General features: G+C 38.2%; 1 protein-coding gene across 1 annotated transcript in view; it reads right to left on the bottom strand.

Annotated features, from left to right (window-relative positions):
- LOC140237161 (receptor-type tyrosine-protein phosphatase S-like) overlaps window positions 1-19569 on the bottom strand; it is an 80379-nt gene extending 60810 nt beyond the window's left edge. Inside the window, exons 1-3 of the mRNA XM_072317103.1 lie at window positions 19473-19569; window positions 9369-9692; window positions 2793-3080 (exon numbers count right to left, since the gene is read on the bottom strand). Coding sequence (XP_072173204.1) covers window positions 2793-3080; window positions 9369-9692; window positions 19473-19569 — 709 coding nt within the window. The remainder of the gene's footprint in view (window positions 1-2792; window positions 3081-9368; window positions 9693-19472) is intronic.
- Window positions 19570-20070: the final 501 nt, after the last annotated feature.

The raw sequence follows: 20070 nt of genomic DNA, 5'->3' as shown, positions 1-20070 counted from the left end.
TCGTTCAACGTTTTCACCCACAAAATCTCTAGGCTGCTACGATTAGATCTAGAATTAGCTAGGCCCTGTTTCATAGAGTGTTAAATCTAATTCAGTGACTTTAGCCGCCGCCACCCCCCCCCCCCCCCCCCCGTTGGTTTCTATCACAAGTCTACGACAGCCTGTGTGGTAAGGAAATGCGGGGCCCTATCAGACAGTCCTAGTACAGAGTCTTTCTAGATCTGCACAGTATGCCTACTAAGAGTAGGCCAACTCTAACAGTTACTGTGTAGTAGTGTACTATAAACTGCAAGGGAGGAGGTCTAGGTTCTCATCTAGATCCTAGACCTTACTTCATTTAGAATCTGGCTTAATGAAACAGGCCCCTGGCCTCTAGATCTAGCTAGACCCTATAATATCAATAAACCTAGGACAGGCACACACCTAGGGCTAGGTCTAGTTAGTAGGCCCCGACTTTTATGTATAGGGCCTTTTCAGCCACCCTCTTCCATTGAGGCAGATTAATTCCAAAACAATAATGATTTTTAACATATTTCTTATGTCATCACTGCCGTCTTATTTTTTTCCAGTACATGTATAAACAAAATTTGAAAGTTTTTGGAGAAGTATAATGATTTGTGTATATTTGATATATTTTAGTCTATATCTCTGTGTATTGAAATATGATGGTGATATGAAGATTATGTTAAATTTTTCTCACAGCTTTTTCAATATGTGTGTACAAGTGTATTTGATTAATTTTGATATTTTGGTCATCAGGTGTTTATATATAATATATATATATATATATATATATATGTAATTGTGTAGTTTTATATTTTGATCGAAGAATGATTGTATGACTATGTATGTTATTATAAAATGAAATGATATTGTACAAAATTCTGCAATTCAGCCATCTCCATGGCTGCAAATGAATTTTTAAATAAACCATTACCATTACCATTACCATTACCATTACCATTACCTTGAGTCCCAACTCATGCATTCTCATGGTGACTCTGCCATGTCATCATCCTTGTTCATTACAATTTTGTTCTACATTTTAAAAACATTCTTATATTCTTTACCCCAATTATCACTAATTCTGAAACTCTGTCCTCAGTGTAATTAATTTATAGCTGTTCAAATGTAAAAATCTGAAAGTCATCTGGAGGTCTCCTTTTAAACAATTAATCAGTTTCTCATCTTTTTAAAATGTGGTTCAGACACAACGAAGAGCAATATTTAGCACTGCAGGCGTTGCCGCATGTCTTCCCCCTGGATGAAAGAGGGTAACAGAAGTCCACATACAGCGGGCAAGACTGGACGAAACAGCAAGGAGTTTCATCCGACGTGAAGAGGTATTTTGACCAAGCTTACATAATAATATGCAATCAATTGTATAAAATCTAAATGTAAAAGTGATCAAAGGATTGCTCTGCTTCTCTATGTTAGATAGCTAGCAAAAACTGTTCGCTGATTTTAGATAATGACAGCAAAATTCATTTTGCATGTAGGGCGTATAATTAGCTTAGATATTTTGTTTGGGTTTTATTTTTTTCGGTCAGATTCATCCAGAAGTGACAAAAGGACAACAATTACATCATAGCGGACCTATGATTCACGAGTTGAATCCTGTCAATAAAAATTGCTGCATTTTATTATTTTAGTCATTAAAATGGATACGATTATTACGTTTGACGCACTTTGAACAATCTGTCAATTTTGTAAACCCTGCCAAGCTCCACCTGCCTCCCCCCTTAAAAAAGTAAAATCTTCCAGATCCTCATTTTTCAGGATGGCATCATCTGTGCGTCAGTGAGACTGATTGAGCTGGCTTTATTCTACTTAAAACAAGTACACTTACGTTTAATTTGGTATTCATTGGTGCTCCCAGCAAGTACAGAATCAAACCAGTGCCCAGTATCACTGATCACTGAGGACCAACAGACCAACTCAACTAGGGCCTAAGCAATATACAGCTTTAAGGGGTATTGTGTAAGGTTTTCCTGTTGGTTGTTGTTGTTATATATATATATATATATATATAGTTTTATACAGATCGGCAACAACATTCCTGGAGATAGCGGAACACCTAGAACCGGCCGTTTGATTCAGTCCTTGGATAGCCAGAGAGCCAGAACAATGTCACGTGGTATTAGAGTAGAATGTGATGGTGTCACTGTTTCAAATTTGTGTGCGCTTGACATAGATGATGCCTAACAGATCCGGCACATGTGGAATTTCGTCAAGATTTCTTTCCCTACAACCTTGGAGAAGGAAAGGGTATGGACAAGTCAGTGCTCAATATAACCATGTTCATTTTTTTTTTCATACAACTCGTTGAGATTGTCTAGTGTAGGTTATATTTCACTGACCGCACCCCGCGTCCTCCATTTGGATACTCATATCATCATTGTACTTCCAGTGCTCTATCTATGACGTTTAAAGGGCATAATTGATCAAAACAAGGAAGAGCACTGGGCACACTTTCGTCCCCAAGAATACTCCTTCTACCATGGTCAAATCAGAAAGGTTACTACGTTATCGAACACACAAATTCGTACACATCACTGCGTCAGTGAGGGAGTCAGCTATCCATGAGACAAGACTGGCACGAGGACACAACTTCACCAACTTGAAGATAACAATGGTATGGCACTTGCTCTTACACACTTTCCTGTGCTATGATATTTGTACATTGTATAGAAATATGGTCTCAATTTGTTGGTTCCCAAACTTGAACGCAATGGGGTCGATCAACTATGCTTATGCAATCAGGCATTGCATCCATGATCAGATCAGCCTACCTCTCACAATGAGTCGCATCAAGCCAGCTCTAGCCAAATTCCTCTCGTTTATCAGGTGTAGTTCATATACCCCTCCATCTGCTGGTGTGACTTCTCCCAAAATAATATGACTTGCTGCTGCTCCAGTAGATCTATATAGGAGATCATGTGGATCGATCGTCCCATTGTGTCTCCAAAGTCTTTCTATGTTATCACTGATGGGTGGCACTGGTGAGAAGTCCACTGTCACATCCACATCTCCGGCATTCACAGTCTTTGAGAATCTTCCTTCTGCTGGAACAAACCTAGCTGCAATAATTCAAGCATGTGCATTCGACAAATTATCATAATGACCTCGAGAATTTCTACTTCGCCATGTCAACTGGGATGCATGCACTGTCACGCATTTCATTTCCTTCCATTTCATTTCCTTTCAAACAGCACAAAACATTTACATACACATACAAACAAAAAATCATTAAAATGTTGTAACAAAGAAAAATACTGTGAAGTGACAATAAATACTGTGCCCTTTCGGAATACCGAATTGAAACTAAAATTGTTGGAAATGCAGTCTCCTTGTGGACACTAACTAATTAAACTAATAACTGAACTGAACTAAAATAAAACTAAGACAATTTGCACCTTGAGTTAGAAAGGAGAAAAAGAACGTACACACAAAATTACAAACAAACAAACAAACACAAGGCAGCTCTCTTAAAAAGAAGAAAGAATGACAAAGATAAGAGAATAATCAGCGTGGAAGGAGTTAACAGAAAGAGTCTAAGGAGGACAGGGAATATCAATTTAATTGTCTGGTAGTTGTAAAAGAGCTTTCATTAACGATATTTTGATTAAGTTCATTTCACTTCTGTTGACCATTGACCTTTAACGGTTAGTCTTTAAACCTCTCTGCACAAAGGAACTGCATGTGAAGTCATTTTTATTCGTGTGAAGTCATTTTTATTCGTTTCAATGAATAACAGTATTCGGCTGAAAAATGACACCAATGGCATAGTCTTGATGATCCTTGACCTTGATCATTAACATCCTTGTCATATTTTGGTGACCATTAACATCCTTGTCATATTTTGGTGACTAGTGCATTCATTACTACACTTACGCTAGAAATATCCTTCATATAGTTATGTAGTAAGTTACCGTATAACCATTTTTATATAACGTAACTTTGGAGGGAAAACTGAATCTTGACCATTGTACAGAGACCATCAACGATGAACTGTGTCTATGACGATAAACGTGTTTATGCAAATCATAGTTTTGATTCAAGAAGTTCAACCGACCTACAATCAATTTCTTGTCTACCTATATTCACTTACTCATAATGATAAAGTTATTACCAACCCTGACCAAATTGCAAATATTTTTAACAATTTCTTTGTCAATGTTGGTCCTTTTTTAGCAGCATCTATTTCCATAAATGATATCAAAAATTATAAAGATTACTTAGCTGAAAGAAATCAAAATTCTTTGTTTTTTACTCCAATTAATGAATCAGAAGTTATTGATATTGTTCCATCTCTGAAATGTAGTAATTCCTGTGGGCCTGATAACTTAAGGGTTAATTTTTTGAAAAAACTAATTTACCCCTTAGCAGCCCCTCTCACCCATATATTCAATCTATCCCTACTTAACGGTAAGTTTCCAGACTCTTTCAAAATCGCCAAAGTTATCCCCATTTATAAAAGAGAAGATCCATCATTGGTGAAAAATTATAGACCCATCTCATTGTTACCTGCAATATCGAAAATTTTAGAAAAATTAGTTTATAAGCGTCTCTCCTCGTTCACGATTGAAAATGAAATATTAAATGTGAATCGGTTAGATTTTAGGAAAGGATTTTCTACCGATTATGCTATAATCAAATCTGTTGATAATATCATTGATGCGCTTATTAAAAAGGAGCACATAATTGGAGTCTTTATGGATCTTAGTAAAGCATTCGACACTATAGATCATGACATTTTACTTGAAAAATTACATAATTATGGCGTGAGAGGGATTACTTTGTCGTGGTTTAGAAGTTATCTAAGTCATCGAAAACAATAATTATGTTGCATTTAAATGCAGTCATTCGTCACATTTGAACGTGCCATGTGGTGTCCCTCAGGGATCCATCCTCGGTCCCTTGCTTTTTTTTTTTATATCAATGATATCATTGATTCCTCTCCTCGTTTAAACTTCATTTTATTTGCAGACGACACCAATGCTTTTTATTCCCACAAGGATATTGTAACACTGGTTGATACATTAAATATGGAATTAAATAATATTTCGAAATGGTTTAAGCTTTCATTGAATATTGATAAAACATGGTTTATACATTTTCATACGCTTCAATCCCAACCCACCCTTCCTCAAAGAATTTCTATTGATGATATAAACATTGCCGAGAAACATTCAACCAAGTTCCTAGGAGTGACCCTAGAATGCAATCTAACTTGGAATACTCATGACCAGAATATTATAACAGCAATATCTAAAGCAACTGGTGTTTTAAGGAGAATGAAATACTTAATTGATGATCAAATTTTAATGATGTTATACGACACCTTATTTCTACCATATGTAATGTACTGTAATATTGTATGGGGCAACTGTAGCAAAACCAAATTGAGCACAATTTTCTTCTTCAGAAAAAGGCTCTTCGTATATGCACACATTCAAATTTTTTGGCTCACACTGATCCCATATTTTATCGCCTAAAAATTCTAAAGGCCCATGATATGCATTCATACCTAACTGCTATATTTATGTATAAACACATTCGAAATTTATTACCATTTTTCCATAATGCCCTAGTAACTAATGACCATATTCATTCATACCCTACCCGTCGTTCCCATGATTTTCATTTAAGTAATCCAAAGCTTTTACTTGCTCAAAAGTCGATTAGACATCACGGTCCGGATACATGGAACACTCTTCCTGAGGAGTTGAAACAGTGTGCCTCCTTGTTTTCATTCAAAGCAAACTTAAAGAAGCATATTTTATCACAGGATACTTCAAATACGAATTAAGCACGAATAATTTATATGACTCATGTTGGTCTCCCGATAGTAGCAACATCGTAAGTCATTCATTCTTCCAGCAAACCAATTTTATTATTCTAAATCCCAGCCTATCTGCCCCTGTGCACTTTCAAGCACTCGCACGCACATTCACCACCATCACACATCAGAGTTTATTTTCCCCTGCTATCTTCGCAGCAGAATTTGTATTGTTACCAATTTACCTACCTACCTTTTCCTCGGGCCGGCCATTTTTCAAGCAATGCTTAAAATGGCGGCCCTCTGCATTATCGCTTCTTAAATATAATATTGTTATTGTAATCCCAGCTGCATAGACATGCATACTGTAATATCATTAATTTCCTTTTATATCGTTGTTTATGCAAGTCAAACGACTCTGTTTCAAATATACTTTGTATGTTTCCCATCTTCATGATTATTCAATTTATAATTGATTTGCAGAAAATAAAGTATCTACCAAACAAACTTTTCTCTTCTAATCGTATTATAGATTCCAATGCAATTTACGTTAAAGTGAAAGTTCGTTTACTTTTACTTCATCTCAAACATAATCAGTAGCACATACAAACAATTTGAATGAAAGGAAAGAGATCCAAACATACTGACAAAAGTAGAACAAAAAAAAAACCCCAGGGTACACTGTACTATAGGTTAGAGTTGAAGGATTAAAACATTGAGTGCAGAATGATATAAGGGATGGAGATGGGGTGATTAACCAAAAACTCGTTTTCTGTGTATACGATTCTAGAGTTACTGATGTTAACGTGTGCTAAAGAGTATAGTCCGAAAAGGGATCAGACGCCTGGTAATTTTACTATCATTGAATGCCATCAAATGTTTGTTTTGTGATGTAAAAAAAAAATTGTATTTGTCATTATGATTTATGAAAAAGGACAATGTTTTTTTTTATCTGATCAACAAACTCCAGAAAAAAAAAACTAAAAGGCGAAACTTGTAGATTCTTCTTAGATAAAGTTACTGATAATTGGAGTTAGAATTGAAATGCAATACATGTATTTAGCCAAATTTTGTTAACCTTTCACTCTGACTAATTGTGGATGAGAGGGATTTTCTCAAAACTAAATTTTGAATATATATAGTGCGAGAGATGGTTCCCTTTCCAACTTCCCAAACGTGCGCGCTGCCTTATTGTGGGTAGCATATACTGAAAGAAATTAGACTGAGGCGGACGTTGCTCTCGATCTTGAGTCTCCCGTTTAATCAGTCGAGATTTCGCCCAGTCATCAAGGATCTGGCAAGAGAATAGTTATTATCTGAATAACCTGATATGTCATAATATGTAATGCAATATCATGTAACGCCAATCTTCTGAAATATTACCTTTATATACACAAATCAGTCATTCAATTCAATACAAAAACCGAAAAATTTGTACAATGTTACTGCTGTTTATATATCTGATATAAGAGTTGATATATTTTGGCAGTGGTTAAGGTTATTATATTTCGGTAATATGAAAATATATATGATATGTTGATTTACATAGTATTATATTAACCATAGTTGTGTGTGCGTGTGTATGTGAATATATGTGTGTATGCATGTGGATGTGTGTGTGTGTGTATTCATATGTATACATATCATATGCAATGCAAATAGACATATGAGCTATGTATATCTTTATATTTATAATGTTATTTTGTTTGTAATTACTACTAGTATGCTTAAAATTATGAGAAAATATGGTTATTACATTTCAGCACTTCGATATAAGAATCTATTCATATACATTTTTTGATATACGATGTTATTTTGATGATGAGATCAGGTTAGATTAGATTTTTGTATTGAATTGAATTTCTGATTTGTGTATACAAAGGTAATATTTCAGAAGATTGGCATTATATGATATTGCATTACATATTATGACATAATTTCATCAGGTTATGAAGATGATAACTATTCTGTTTTTAGATCCTGAGGAAGGCCTGATAAGTGGCCGAAAGCTCGACTGATTAAAAGGGAGATTCAAGATCGAGAGCAACCTCCGCCTCAGTCTAATTTCTTTAAGTATATATATATATATATATATATATATATATATATATATATTATAATTCCACTGAATTGTAATAATAATAAAGACCAAGGTAAACAAGACAGAATGTCAACTTGTTGCAACATCTTTCCTTAAAGGGGAATTCCAGCCGATATACTTCATATCATGAAGTACATAAATCAACAGTGCTGTGCATAGATTTGTGGAATTCATTGTGGTCCATGAACAGATAAACCAATACTCTGAAAAACAGAAAACAAATTACACTCACGCTGAACAAGGATGAGGACATATAAATGAATCTGACTTCAGAGCACTGTAACTTATGGCGGCCATAACTGGGGAACTTCAAAAGAAGAACAAAAGCACTGTCAATTGGTTATCAGTGCATAACTTAGCTTTTGTTAGGCATACTTGAATCCCCCGAGTTATAAATTACCATAAAAACCAGTACGCAAACCGAATTGGTCTGTAGGAGACTCACATGTTCCAGTAATTTAGCAATGTGAATCTACTACAATACCACTTGCTTAACGACTTCACCTGTGTAGACTTCATGTACGTTTCTTCTTTTGTTCTGCTTTCTGCTTTCATGAGCACCTAATTCTACATTCCTCAGGTGAAGCTCCTCTGTCACCATCCTTGTTCACTGTGATTTGTTATAAATTTTGAAATTATTTTCATTACTTATCCCAGTCGTTATAAATTCTCATAACTAATCATGGATTTTCAAATGCAAAAGTCTGAAAATCATCTGGAGTTTTCCGTTGATCATTCCTGTACTTGGTAACAAAAACCTGCGAAGTATCAAGCAAATTGAAGTAATCATGACATATGAGCTGTAGCAATGCTAGATAGCAAATGAAAACATCGATTTTCTCTATCTCTCTTTCTCTCCCTCTCTCTTTCCCAGCTCTTTATGATACTTTCCGGATCAAGGTATAAAATATATTTCATTTTACCTGACTGTGAAGTCAACTAATGTCGATGGGTTGCATTTTCTTCTCAGTCTTGTTTTGGGTTGCTGTTGGGTTTTTTTTTTTTTCCTTGATTTTTATACAAGAAATCTAACCCTTTTTAAATGAATACTAACAGCCATACCTGTCTGTAAAACATGAGTACATTCCACTTCAACAAGTTGTTGTTTATCCTTGTATGTATTGTAACAGGGGCGGCGCAGCCGTGGGGGCCGTGGGGGGCCGTGGGGGGACTTTTTGTGCACCATACAAAGGAATACATAAGGTGTCATCACTTTGGGCCCCCACACTTTTTTAAACCCGGAAGTACGTAAGTGGCACGAAAATAGAAATAGATAGAGATCTTGAAGTATGGCGGCGGTAAGGTTAAGTGTGTTCTCTGAAGACCATTTTTTTAATAATCTGAGGACCTTTTTTTTTTTTGCTTGTTAGCTCATGAAACCCGGAAGTGGGCCCCCACACTTTTGAAAACGCTGCCCCGGCCCTGTGTAATATCAGCTGCATCCTATGTCATTGTGAGAGAATATGGTGACTTCTTCACACTTACCATCAGATCTCAGAAATATTGTTGGCACCACCGTGGACTGTCCATCTTTGGTGGCTGAACAATAAAATGCACCAAATGCCTTATTATCAGAGGCATCTGAGAGAAACGTTTTATAATATTGTATCGAAGGGTTAATGTTAAGAGAACCTCGCTGTCGAGCGGGAGGATTGTGGTTGTTCTCTTGTCCATTCATCGTGTAGACATAGCGACCAGTGGAAATGGTGGCATCAAGATCTGGTGCACTTCGAAAACAGGCAAAGAACGAGTCTCCACTCTCTGCACTCGTGAACCATCGGCTGGTTGTTGATATGAAAGGTGACTGACCTGTATGGTGGAAAATACACTCAAATCAGCTCAGGTTTAGGTTTTTAGCTCTCCTGAACTCAAGGCTCAAGTGAGCGTTCGCAAAATAATTCACAGTACTGGCGTGCGTCATGTGCGTCGCATGTCATGCATGAACATGTCATATAATTTCTGTTTCTTCTTAACAACACCTTGACGGATATTCTCTAAACCTGGCAGGTAACATCCCACGGGGAAATAAGGTTTCAATTTGTTCAAATGGATACATGACATCCCTTCGATCATCCTAATTATAAGGAATCTTTGAAAATCTTCTCAGTACTGCGTGAGTATATTAAACAAAATACAACCGTCAATGAGAACATTGATAACTGACGTTTCAAGTTTGTTCATGACAGATCCGGGGTTGTTCCCCTCAGCAGCGGCGGATCCAGAGGGGGTGCAAGGGGCACACGCCTCCCCCCCCCCCTTATTTTTCGTTAAAAACAAAAGAAATAAAAGAATGAAATAAAACCCGGAAGTGGCACCAGAAATAACAGTTGCGCCCCCCCCCCCCCACCCCCTTTACAGAATTCCTGGATCCGCCCCTGCTCAGTGCTTGGGAGAAGGGAGGGGGTAACCACATTGTGGCCCAATTTTTAAATTTTCAGTTTCTTCTTGCAAATCCTCACCAAAGGTGCAACGTGGGGCGAACGAAATGGAGAAGAATGTATTTCAAAAATCAAGAAATAACGGACATCAGAGCAAAAAAAAAAAAAAAAACCCAAAAAAAACGAAGTGCAACGTTCAGTTTACCATCCACGTCTGAAAACACAATCTAGGTACTCAGTTCAACTATGCTTTTTAGTGGATCACTATTTTCCATAATCGAATTCATTTTCCGCTCTCCCACGAAGTATTTATACAGTGTTTTCCTAAATATTGTACATGTTATATGTTGTTCTATAACTTGTCTCGTATATATATTACATGAATCTTTTGCAAACGTTTGAACAATATTTCATCACATGTATACTTTGTACTATGTTTTGTTTTGTTTTTTTGGATTTTCGTTGATTGGAAATAAACTATGATTGAATTGAATTGAATTGAACCGCAAATTGACAAATTGGAACATGTTGAAGATCTGGTCAACTCTACTCGCTTGATTTATGCTGGATTACCTTCTGGCCATTGCTCATATTGATTGAAATACAAAATACTCATCGTTCGCTTTCTGGTGCTGAGATGGAAAAAAATAATTTCTCCAACCAAATTGGTTTCGGAATTGTCAGAAACAGCTATTAAAACACATAATATCTATTATAGCCCATGTTAAGGAGTTGGAGACAGACAGACAGATAGACACACACACACACGCACACACACACACTTTAACACACAAGTGCCTAATAAGATGCAGAAGATGTAGGTCATTTCCTGTGGGGGAGGCTATTCTACAAGAAATTCTGCAGCAATCTTGCTTTTATGAGGCCAAGCACAGTGCCATTGAAGAGAAGCAAACTAGATACCACGTCATTGCTATACAATTATGAAAGCAAGGCTAAATTTACTTTCATAACCCTGGGAAAACTAACTTGAAAGACTTCTGTCCATACTTATCAATTTCAGTTACATCTCTATAGAGTGTACGATGTCGCCGTCTATTTGACGCTTTGCACTATTGATTCTGGTTATTATTTTTAAAAATGGCCCGTAAACATTGTTGATTGAGCTGATGATGATGATCAATTATGAAGAACAGCACTCAAGAATAAAAGTTGTAAAAATCATGTCATTATACAAATATCAGTAAATTATGTATTGTTACGACCAAAATCACTCTGAGAATGATCGCACAAAAGAAACAATCAACTCATGTTCAGGCAGTTTATTAACAGTGATATTGTGGGTACAGACTCGTAATCGGTTTTCACATCAGTATAATAATGATGAATAGAAACAATTATAAATCAGTAATGGCATCACTTACACGCATTACAGCCAAATCTTAAATCACAAGGTCCATGTAATCCCCTGGGAATGTCCAAATATGATGTTCGATACACAGATGAATGATCCTTGATGCACCGATGAGTGATTCCTCCGACGTAAATCCAGAGGCGCAGGTTATCCACGGTAAAGATCCAGGGTAAAGATCCGAGGTATACGTTCACAGCGAAGCGTGCAGAATCCGAACGTTTTGACGATCGCGTCCAGTCGATGCGTTGAATGATGATTCACTCTATAATGTTCAGCTAGGAATCCAGCCCGTCACAGCTTTTCCGTAGCAATGTCCATTGACATAAAAATGGAGTCTATCTCCAATGTAGGCAAATTAATTCTCTGCAGGCAAAATGTCTCCCAGGCCTTAGAATCTCCACAAATATAACAGGTCAGCAGGTAACACAGGACTGACTATAACAAGTCGCTTCAGAGCCAGAAGTGACGTAACTCTCAGAGCAGAGGTGTTGGGTACTCTGTCTACCTCAGAATTTCCCCGGCTTATATACTATCCATTCACCCCTTTTTTTGAACATTTTGTAATTTGCTCCAACCTGGAGCCACATTCTTCTACCTACTTGCACATATTTGCAAGTTCAAGACTGTTCCAGAAATCCTAGCTGACTCACTGCCTAACTATGTGCATAACAGCCTACCAAAACTAACCACCAATCACATTGGGCTACAGGGACAGTGCATCACTCAGCCAAACATGTAAGCACTTCCTAGAACATTCTGGACTTGGTGAGAAATCATTCTAAATTGAGTGAGCTGTAATGTATTTCCTGTTACATACATGTACTGTAGCTACATTGTATACCACCAAGAAAATTCTTCACTAATCTGGTCAGCCTGTGTACATACACATTAAAACAACTATGCATACAGTACATCATACATGTACATAATTACTAGTGTGTACATTTGTGACAGTATCTATGAGAAAAATTCTGACGAGAACAGAAATATAATGTTGTATGAAATAAAGAAGAACTCAAAACAGAAGTGATCAATATTACCCAAAGGATCGTTGAAACTGTATACATTAGTGCATGATTCTATTTTTTGGCCATCATACCATGTGACACCCGTGTGATTGTGACATTTTGAATTGTGCATTATGAATGATATCCTAAATCAATCCTTCGGCCATGATGCTGCGATATTTTGCACTACAAATATTATGTGGTCCTTGTTAAAAAAAAAAAAAAAAAACCAACTAAACAAGTCAATCAAATGCACACTTCTGTCACGTGCTTCTTTAGAAAAAAGTACATTGTACAATGAATACATTCCTGCATACACGTATGTACATGGGTCCTGCGTATGCAAATATATGGCTGTTGCCTTATACACAAGAGCTGTTTCCATGCATCTTCCTCTCATCGGGCATTGGTCTTTTTGGCAGCAGTTGCATTTGGGCTTGGATGGCGTGTCATGTGACTTGGATTTACTGACAACTCTTTGGTTGTGGGATTTTGTGACTGCATCCATGTTTTTCATGCAGCTGTAGCTCATTTTTACCGTGTTATTTTGTATATACTGTATATTATGTATATCTATATTATATAGGCTATACTGCATATATATATATATATATTCATATATTTATATAGGGCCTATATATATGTATTTATTTATATATGTATATATAGTATATGTATTTATGTGTATATATCACTGGCGTAGCCAGGGGGGGGGGGCGATGGGGGCGGTCGCCCCCCCTAAGATTTGGACCGAGGAGTTGGGAGGCGGAAAAAAAAATGCGTGTATACTGTATGCATGCACATGAAGCGGGTCTCCTTTGCAACCTTTCATCAAATAAGATATATTTTTTTGAATATTTCACTCAAAGTGTGCACCAGATCGTTGAATTTCAATTCAAAATATGCAAAATCTCTCGTGCTTGGGAGGGGGATACCCCCTCCCAAACCCTCCCCCTCTTTGCCGCTTTCCCTAGCTAAGTACACTTTTTAGATTAAAAAAAAAAAATCTGAATAATTCTGAGTGCACAAGACTTTTCACTAATATTCCGAAAACTGAAGGTTCCCTCATGTATAAGGGGAATTTCCCCTTTTAATCGACCCTTTCCTCCCTCAGCCCCCCCCCCCATCATTTTTTTTTTGATTACCCAAATGTTGATTCCATCAAATATGCTTATTATGCGTATACGAGATATCTCAATTTCAGCCTTAAAAAGATACAAGCTCCATCGGAAGGGAGGAGTGGAGATAACACTCGCCAACGCCTTCTTCCTGTCCCCCCCCCCCCCCCCGCCATGCAAAGAAGTAGACTGTGGCTATACCAAGATCGCTTTATTTCAATTCTAAAAACGCAAAAGCTCCGCGAGCGGGAGGGGGAATCCCCCTTCCCCTAAGTTCTACCTCACTAGACTTTATACATACGCACAGATGGTGCACATTCGGAATAAGAGCTAAATTCCGTGATTTTAACACTTCGATGAAAAAGTGTTGCACCAAAAATTTGCACCAGATCGCTGAATTTCAGGTCTGAAAACGCAAAATCACCTTCGTGTGGGAGGGGATATGCCCCTATCTACACCCTCGTGTGCATGCTTTTTCTGTTTGATTGCTGAACAGACAGCGTTCATGATATTCAGTGTAAGAATTAATACAAGAAGACTAGTGTGTTTGAATTATACTGTTTTATAGGCAAATTGTTCAATAATAATCTACAATAAAATATACGGCAACCTTAAACAAGTGGGACTGTTTCAACTCCTTAAAACACGCAAAAACATGCATCAAATTGCACCATTTGCAAAATCAAAATGCAAAAAGTTCTCACCGTAGGAGGGGGAACACCCCCTCCCACACCCTCCCCTACCCCCTCGCTCGCTCCGCTCGCTCGGGTTCAGTCGAGTTCGTGATATACAGTGAAAAGAATTAATACAAGAAGTGTATCTAAATTATACCATTTTATAGGCAAATTGTTCAATAATAATCTACACTAAAATATACTGCTACCTTAAACAAGTGGGACTGTTTCACGTCGATAAAACGCGCAAAAACATGCATCAAATTGCACCATTTGCAAAATCAAAATGCAAAAAGTTCTTACCGTGGGAGGGGGGACACCCCCCTCCCACACCCTCCCCTCCCCCCTCGTTGGCTCCGCTCGCTCGGGTTCAGTCGCGTTCATGATATTCAGTGAAAAGAATTAATACAAGAAGTGTATTGGAATTATACCATTTTATAGGCAAATTGTTCAATAATAATCTACACTAAAATATACTGCAATCTAAAACAAGTGGGACTGTTTCACGTCGTTAAAACACGCAAAAACATGCATCAAATTGCACCATTTGCAAAACCAAAATGTAAAAACTTCTCACCGTGGGAGGGGGGAAACCCCCCTCAAATTGCACCATTTGCAAAACCAAAATGTAAAAACTTCTCACCGTGGGAGGGGGGAAACCCCCCTCCCACACCCTCCCCTCCCCCCCCCCCCCCCTCGTTGGCTCCGCTCGCTCGGGTTCAGTCGCGTTCATGATAATCAGTGAAAAGAATTAATACAAGAAGTGTATTGGAATTATACCATTTTATAGGCAAATTGTTCAATAATAATCTACACTAAAATATACTGCAATCTTAAACAAGTGGGACTATTTCACGTCGATAAAACACGCAAATACATGCATCAAATTGCACCATTTGCAAAATCAAAATGTAAAAAGTTCTCTCGTGGGAGGGGGGTTCCCCTCTCACCCTCCCCTACCCCCTCGCTCGCTCCGCTCGCTCCGCTCGCTCGGGTTCAGTCGCGTTCATGATATTCAGTGAAAAGAATTAATACAAGAAGTGTATTTGAATTATACCATTTTATAGGCAAATTGTTCAATAATAATCTACACTAAAATATACTGCTACCTTAAACAAGAGGGACTGTTTCACGTCAATAAAACGCGCAAAAACATGCATCAAATTGCACCATTTGCAACATCAAAATGCAAAAAGTTCTTATCGTGGGAGGGGGGACACCCCCCTCCCACACCCTCCCCTCCCCCTCGCTCGCTCCGCTCGCTCGGGTTCAGTCGCGTTCATGATATAAAATATACTGCAATCTTAAACAAGTGGGACTGTTTCACGTCGTTAAAACATGCATCAAATTGCACCATTTGCAAAATCAAAATGTAAAAAGTTCTCACCGTGGGAGGGGGAAACCCCCCTCCCACACCCTCCCCTACCCCCTCACTCGCTCCGCTCGCTCGGGTTCAGTCGCGTTCATGATATTCAGTGAAAAGAATTAATACAAGAAGTGTATTGGAATTATACCATTTTATAGGCAAATTGTTCAATGATAATCTACTCTAAAATATACTGCAATCTTAAACAAGTGGGACTGTTTCACGTCGTTAAAACACGCAAATACATGCATCAAATTGCACCATTTGCAAAATCAAAATGTAAAAAGTTCTCACCGTGGGAGGGGGGAAACCCCCCTCCCACACCCTCCCCTACCCCCTCGCTCCCTCCGCTCGCTCGGGTTCAGTCGCGTTCATGATATTCAGTGAAAAGAATATTTGAATTATACCATTTTATAGGCAAATTGTTCAATAATAATCTACACTAAAATATACTGCTATCTTAAACAAGTGGGACTGTTTCACGTCGATAAAACGCGCAAAAACATGCATCAAATTGCACCATTTGCAACATCAAAATGCAAAAAAGTTCTTATCGTGGGAGGGGGGACACCCCCCTCCCACACCCTCCCCTCCCCCCTCGCTCGCTCCGCTCGCTCGGGTTCAGTCGCGTTCATGATATTCAATGAAAAGAATTAATACAAGAAGTGTATCTAAAGTATACCCTTTTATAGGCAAATTGTTCAATAATAATCTACATCAAAATAAACTGCTACCATAAACAAGTGGGACTGTTTCACGTCGATAAAACGCGCAAAAACATGCATCAAATTGCACCATTTACAACATCCAAATGCAAAAAAGTTCTTACCGTGGGAGGGGGGACACCCCCCTCCCACACCCCCCCCCCCCCCTCGCTCGCTCCGCTCGCTCGGGCTCGGTCGCTTCGCTCCCTCGCAGACTAACCGCCCCCCCTAAGATGAAATCCTGGCTACGCCGTTGGTATATATATATATATATAAATATATATATATATATATATATACACTGTATGTATATATATATATATATATATATATATATATATATATAATATCATATATATCATATATAAGAACACGGAAAAGACCAAAAAATACCAAAAAGATCAATGCCCACTGAGAGAAAGATGAATAGAAACGGCTCTTGTGTACAATGCAACCGTCAGAAGGGGAAAATCTACTACGGACTGGCATGGGTAAATTCAATGATAGATACAGGAACCATGTTAAATCATGTTAAATCACGTCAAATCAAACACGAAAAATACAGAAATGAGACCCAAAGTAGATCTGCAGCCTGAAAGGCTGCAGTCAATTTGACGCTGACGTGGGACATCCAAAAATAGTCAAACTTAACCCCAAGAAAGAGTGGCCTGTGCAATCTCTGCCTCATGAGAAGGTCATTTTATCATTCGAAACATAAACGCGCTCTACAAAAGGTCCGAGCTTTTCTCAAAATGTAGACACCAAAACGGGCAAACCATCCAAGCGTCAAGCCGATTCACCGCTCCACATAAACATGGAAGCACATCACTTTGAAGTCGCAAGTTCAAATGTTAAGACCTGGTTGTTAGTCCTACATTGCCTGCTGATCTGTTTATATAATTATTACCTATACGAGGGAGTTTTGCGAGGCAATTCCGGTTGTTATTTTGCAGGCTTAAAGGTCAGGAGTTGTTATTTTGCAGGGTTAAAGGTCAGCAGTCAATATGCTTTTCGCCACGTCGCTGCGTAACAGTAACAGTATGTGCAAACAATGCAATCTTCCGGTTTGGGGAAGTGGGAAGAGAAAGAGTGGAATCTCTCTCCCCACCTCCGATCGACCACGAAAAGAAAACATTCCAGGACGTCCAGGGTGCCAGTTACACGCACCACAGAAGAACGCTGATAAATCAACTCATACAAGGTCGACCACTTACAGCAGCACTAGGCAATGACTAGTCCATTTGTGATCAGTAATTGCACAGTGACCATCAGTTTTACAACTTTCAAACTTTAAGAAGTAAAAATAAAGTGTAAGAACGTTCAGAAGTTTGAAGTTTACCTGTTACAACTACATGTATCTTTGAAGTTGGAGTTGAATGATATACATTGATGAACAATTTTGCAATTATTCAACATGTTGATGGTCTACAGGTAGTCAAATGTGGCTTGATCTCTATCATATATAGTGTATAGCCGTATTTACACATTTTCTTAATTTACCTAGGGGGATAGGTAATAATTATGATATTGACTGGCCTTTCTTTCGGGAGGTACCAAATAAATATTGCCCGCACTGAAAACATATTGCCCTCGTCTTCGACTCGGGCAATATGCTTTAAGTTTGGGCAATATTTTCTGGTACCTCCCTCAGGGCCAGTCAATATTATATAATTATTATTTTGTGGGAATAAGGTCCGGAAGACATATTGACTGTGAAGAGTTGAACCGCTTACATTTTGTGGTCGACTCCATTTCATGTACGTGCTTATGGGCATTGCTATACATAGAAGCTATGGTCAACTCTACTCGCTGGATTTATGCTGGATTACCTGTGCACATTGAGTGGATTACTGATCTGTGCATCAAGGATTAATCATCCGCACATCAAGGATCATTCAGGTGTGCATCTGTCTAGTATCATGATTCGGACATTTACATGGGTTATCATAGAACTTGTGGTTACTGTATCCGACTGTTATCGTGTAAGTGATCGTATTATTAATTGTATTGATAGTTCGGTTACAGCTCGTTATTCCGAAGGTTCGTTATTCCGAAGGTTCTTTAGTCTGAAGATTCGTTATTGCGAAGGTTCGCTATTTCGAAGATTCGTTATTCCGAAGGTTCGTTAATTCGAAAATGTGATGAGGTTTGTTATTCCGAAGGTTCAATAACTTCCAAAAATGAAATAAAGTTCGTTATTCCGAAGGTTCGTCAATCCGAAAATTAAACAAAGCTCTTTATTCGAAGGGTTCGTTACGGACTCTACATCATTTCGGATCAACGAACCTGCGGAATAACCAACCCTATTTCATTTTCGGATAAACGAGCCTTCAGAATAGCGAACCCTTTTTCATTTTCGGATTGACGAACCTTCGGAATAACGCCACAAATATTCGGATTCACGAACCCTTTTTCATTTTCGGATTGACGAACCTCTATAGGTATAGGGAATTTGTGTTTTTGTGTGGATTAACGAACCTTCGGAATAATGAACCTTTGGAATAACGAACGGCACCCGATAGGTCTAATGATTTAATGCCAGGCATATTGTGACATGCAACGAAGAAGATTGCAATCACCAATAACATTCATCATCAGCACTCATCATTTATCACAATTAGCATCATCACTTGATTTTTGTTATCTCTTTTATTAAAAGCAACATTACTATCATTATGTTTATCAAGACCACTAATTCCCCTACTATGATTTGTTAATTATTACAATGAGTATCTTCCGATCATTTCTTTCATTAATACTGTCATTGTCATCATTACAATCTTTCTTTATCAACGTCAATATCATTCGATCACCAAACAATAATCCATATCATTATTCTTTCACCATCGTCACCACCATCATCAATCTTTCACCACGGCTATACCAGCACAACCACGCACACTTCAGGGTTATAGCACCGTAAAGATTGACCACAAATTTGAGCAACACCAATAGGGTTGATCTTCTTACCTTGTACCACAGTTACACACAAGATTGCAACCGTCGCAACTACCGCGGGTGATGCCAAAGCCTTGGCACTGAAACCGGGGATGTTTCGATGCAACATTGCTGCACGTGGATGAGAGAAGGTGTCTCCGCACGCCCAAATAATGAATCAAGAATTTGTAGTTCTTCCAATGTGACAAGGATTTTTGTCAAAGTGCCAGACTCCGTGCATCAGAAATCTTATGTTTATGTCTAAAAGTGCTGTCCTCTTCTAGTTGGATATGGTATTTGATATGATCTTACCAAGAGGTCCGGCTACACTTTTGCAAATAGACTCCGACATCCGAAGCTTTGGTATAGCATACTAACTCAGAATCACTAGTGATGAACAAATCAATAGGAACTATACATATCACCATACGCGGAAACTTACAGAAGGGAATATACTTTTCTTTCTTTTCTCCCCATCCCCCCCCCCACAAAAAAAGAAAAAAAAAGATGAGGAAGTGAAAAAAAGAGTATGACTCGTCAACTTCACATCATTAGGGAGGTTTAGATTTACAGCGCGGACGTTTGAGACGTTAGACGTTTTCCTCTCTCCCTGCGTCGTACTGAAAAGTCG

This window comes from Diadema setosum, chromosome 13 (assembly GCF_964275005.1).
Source record: "Diadema setosum chromosome 13, eeDiaSeto1, whole genome shotgun sequence".
NCBI lineage: Eukaryota > Metazoa > Echinodermata > Echinoidea > Diadematoida > Diadematidae > Diadema > Diadema setosum.
Note: the sequence above shows the minus strand (reverse complement) of the source record. Positions and strands in the feature narration are given on the sequence as shown.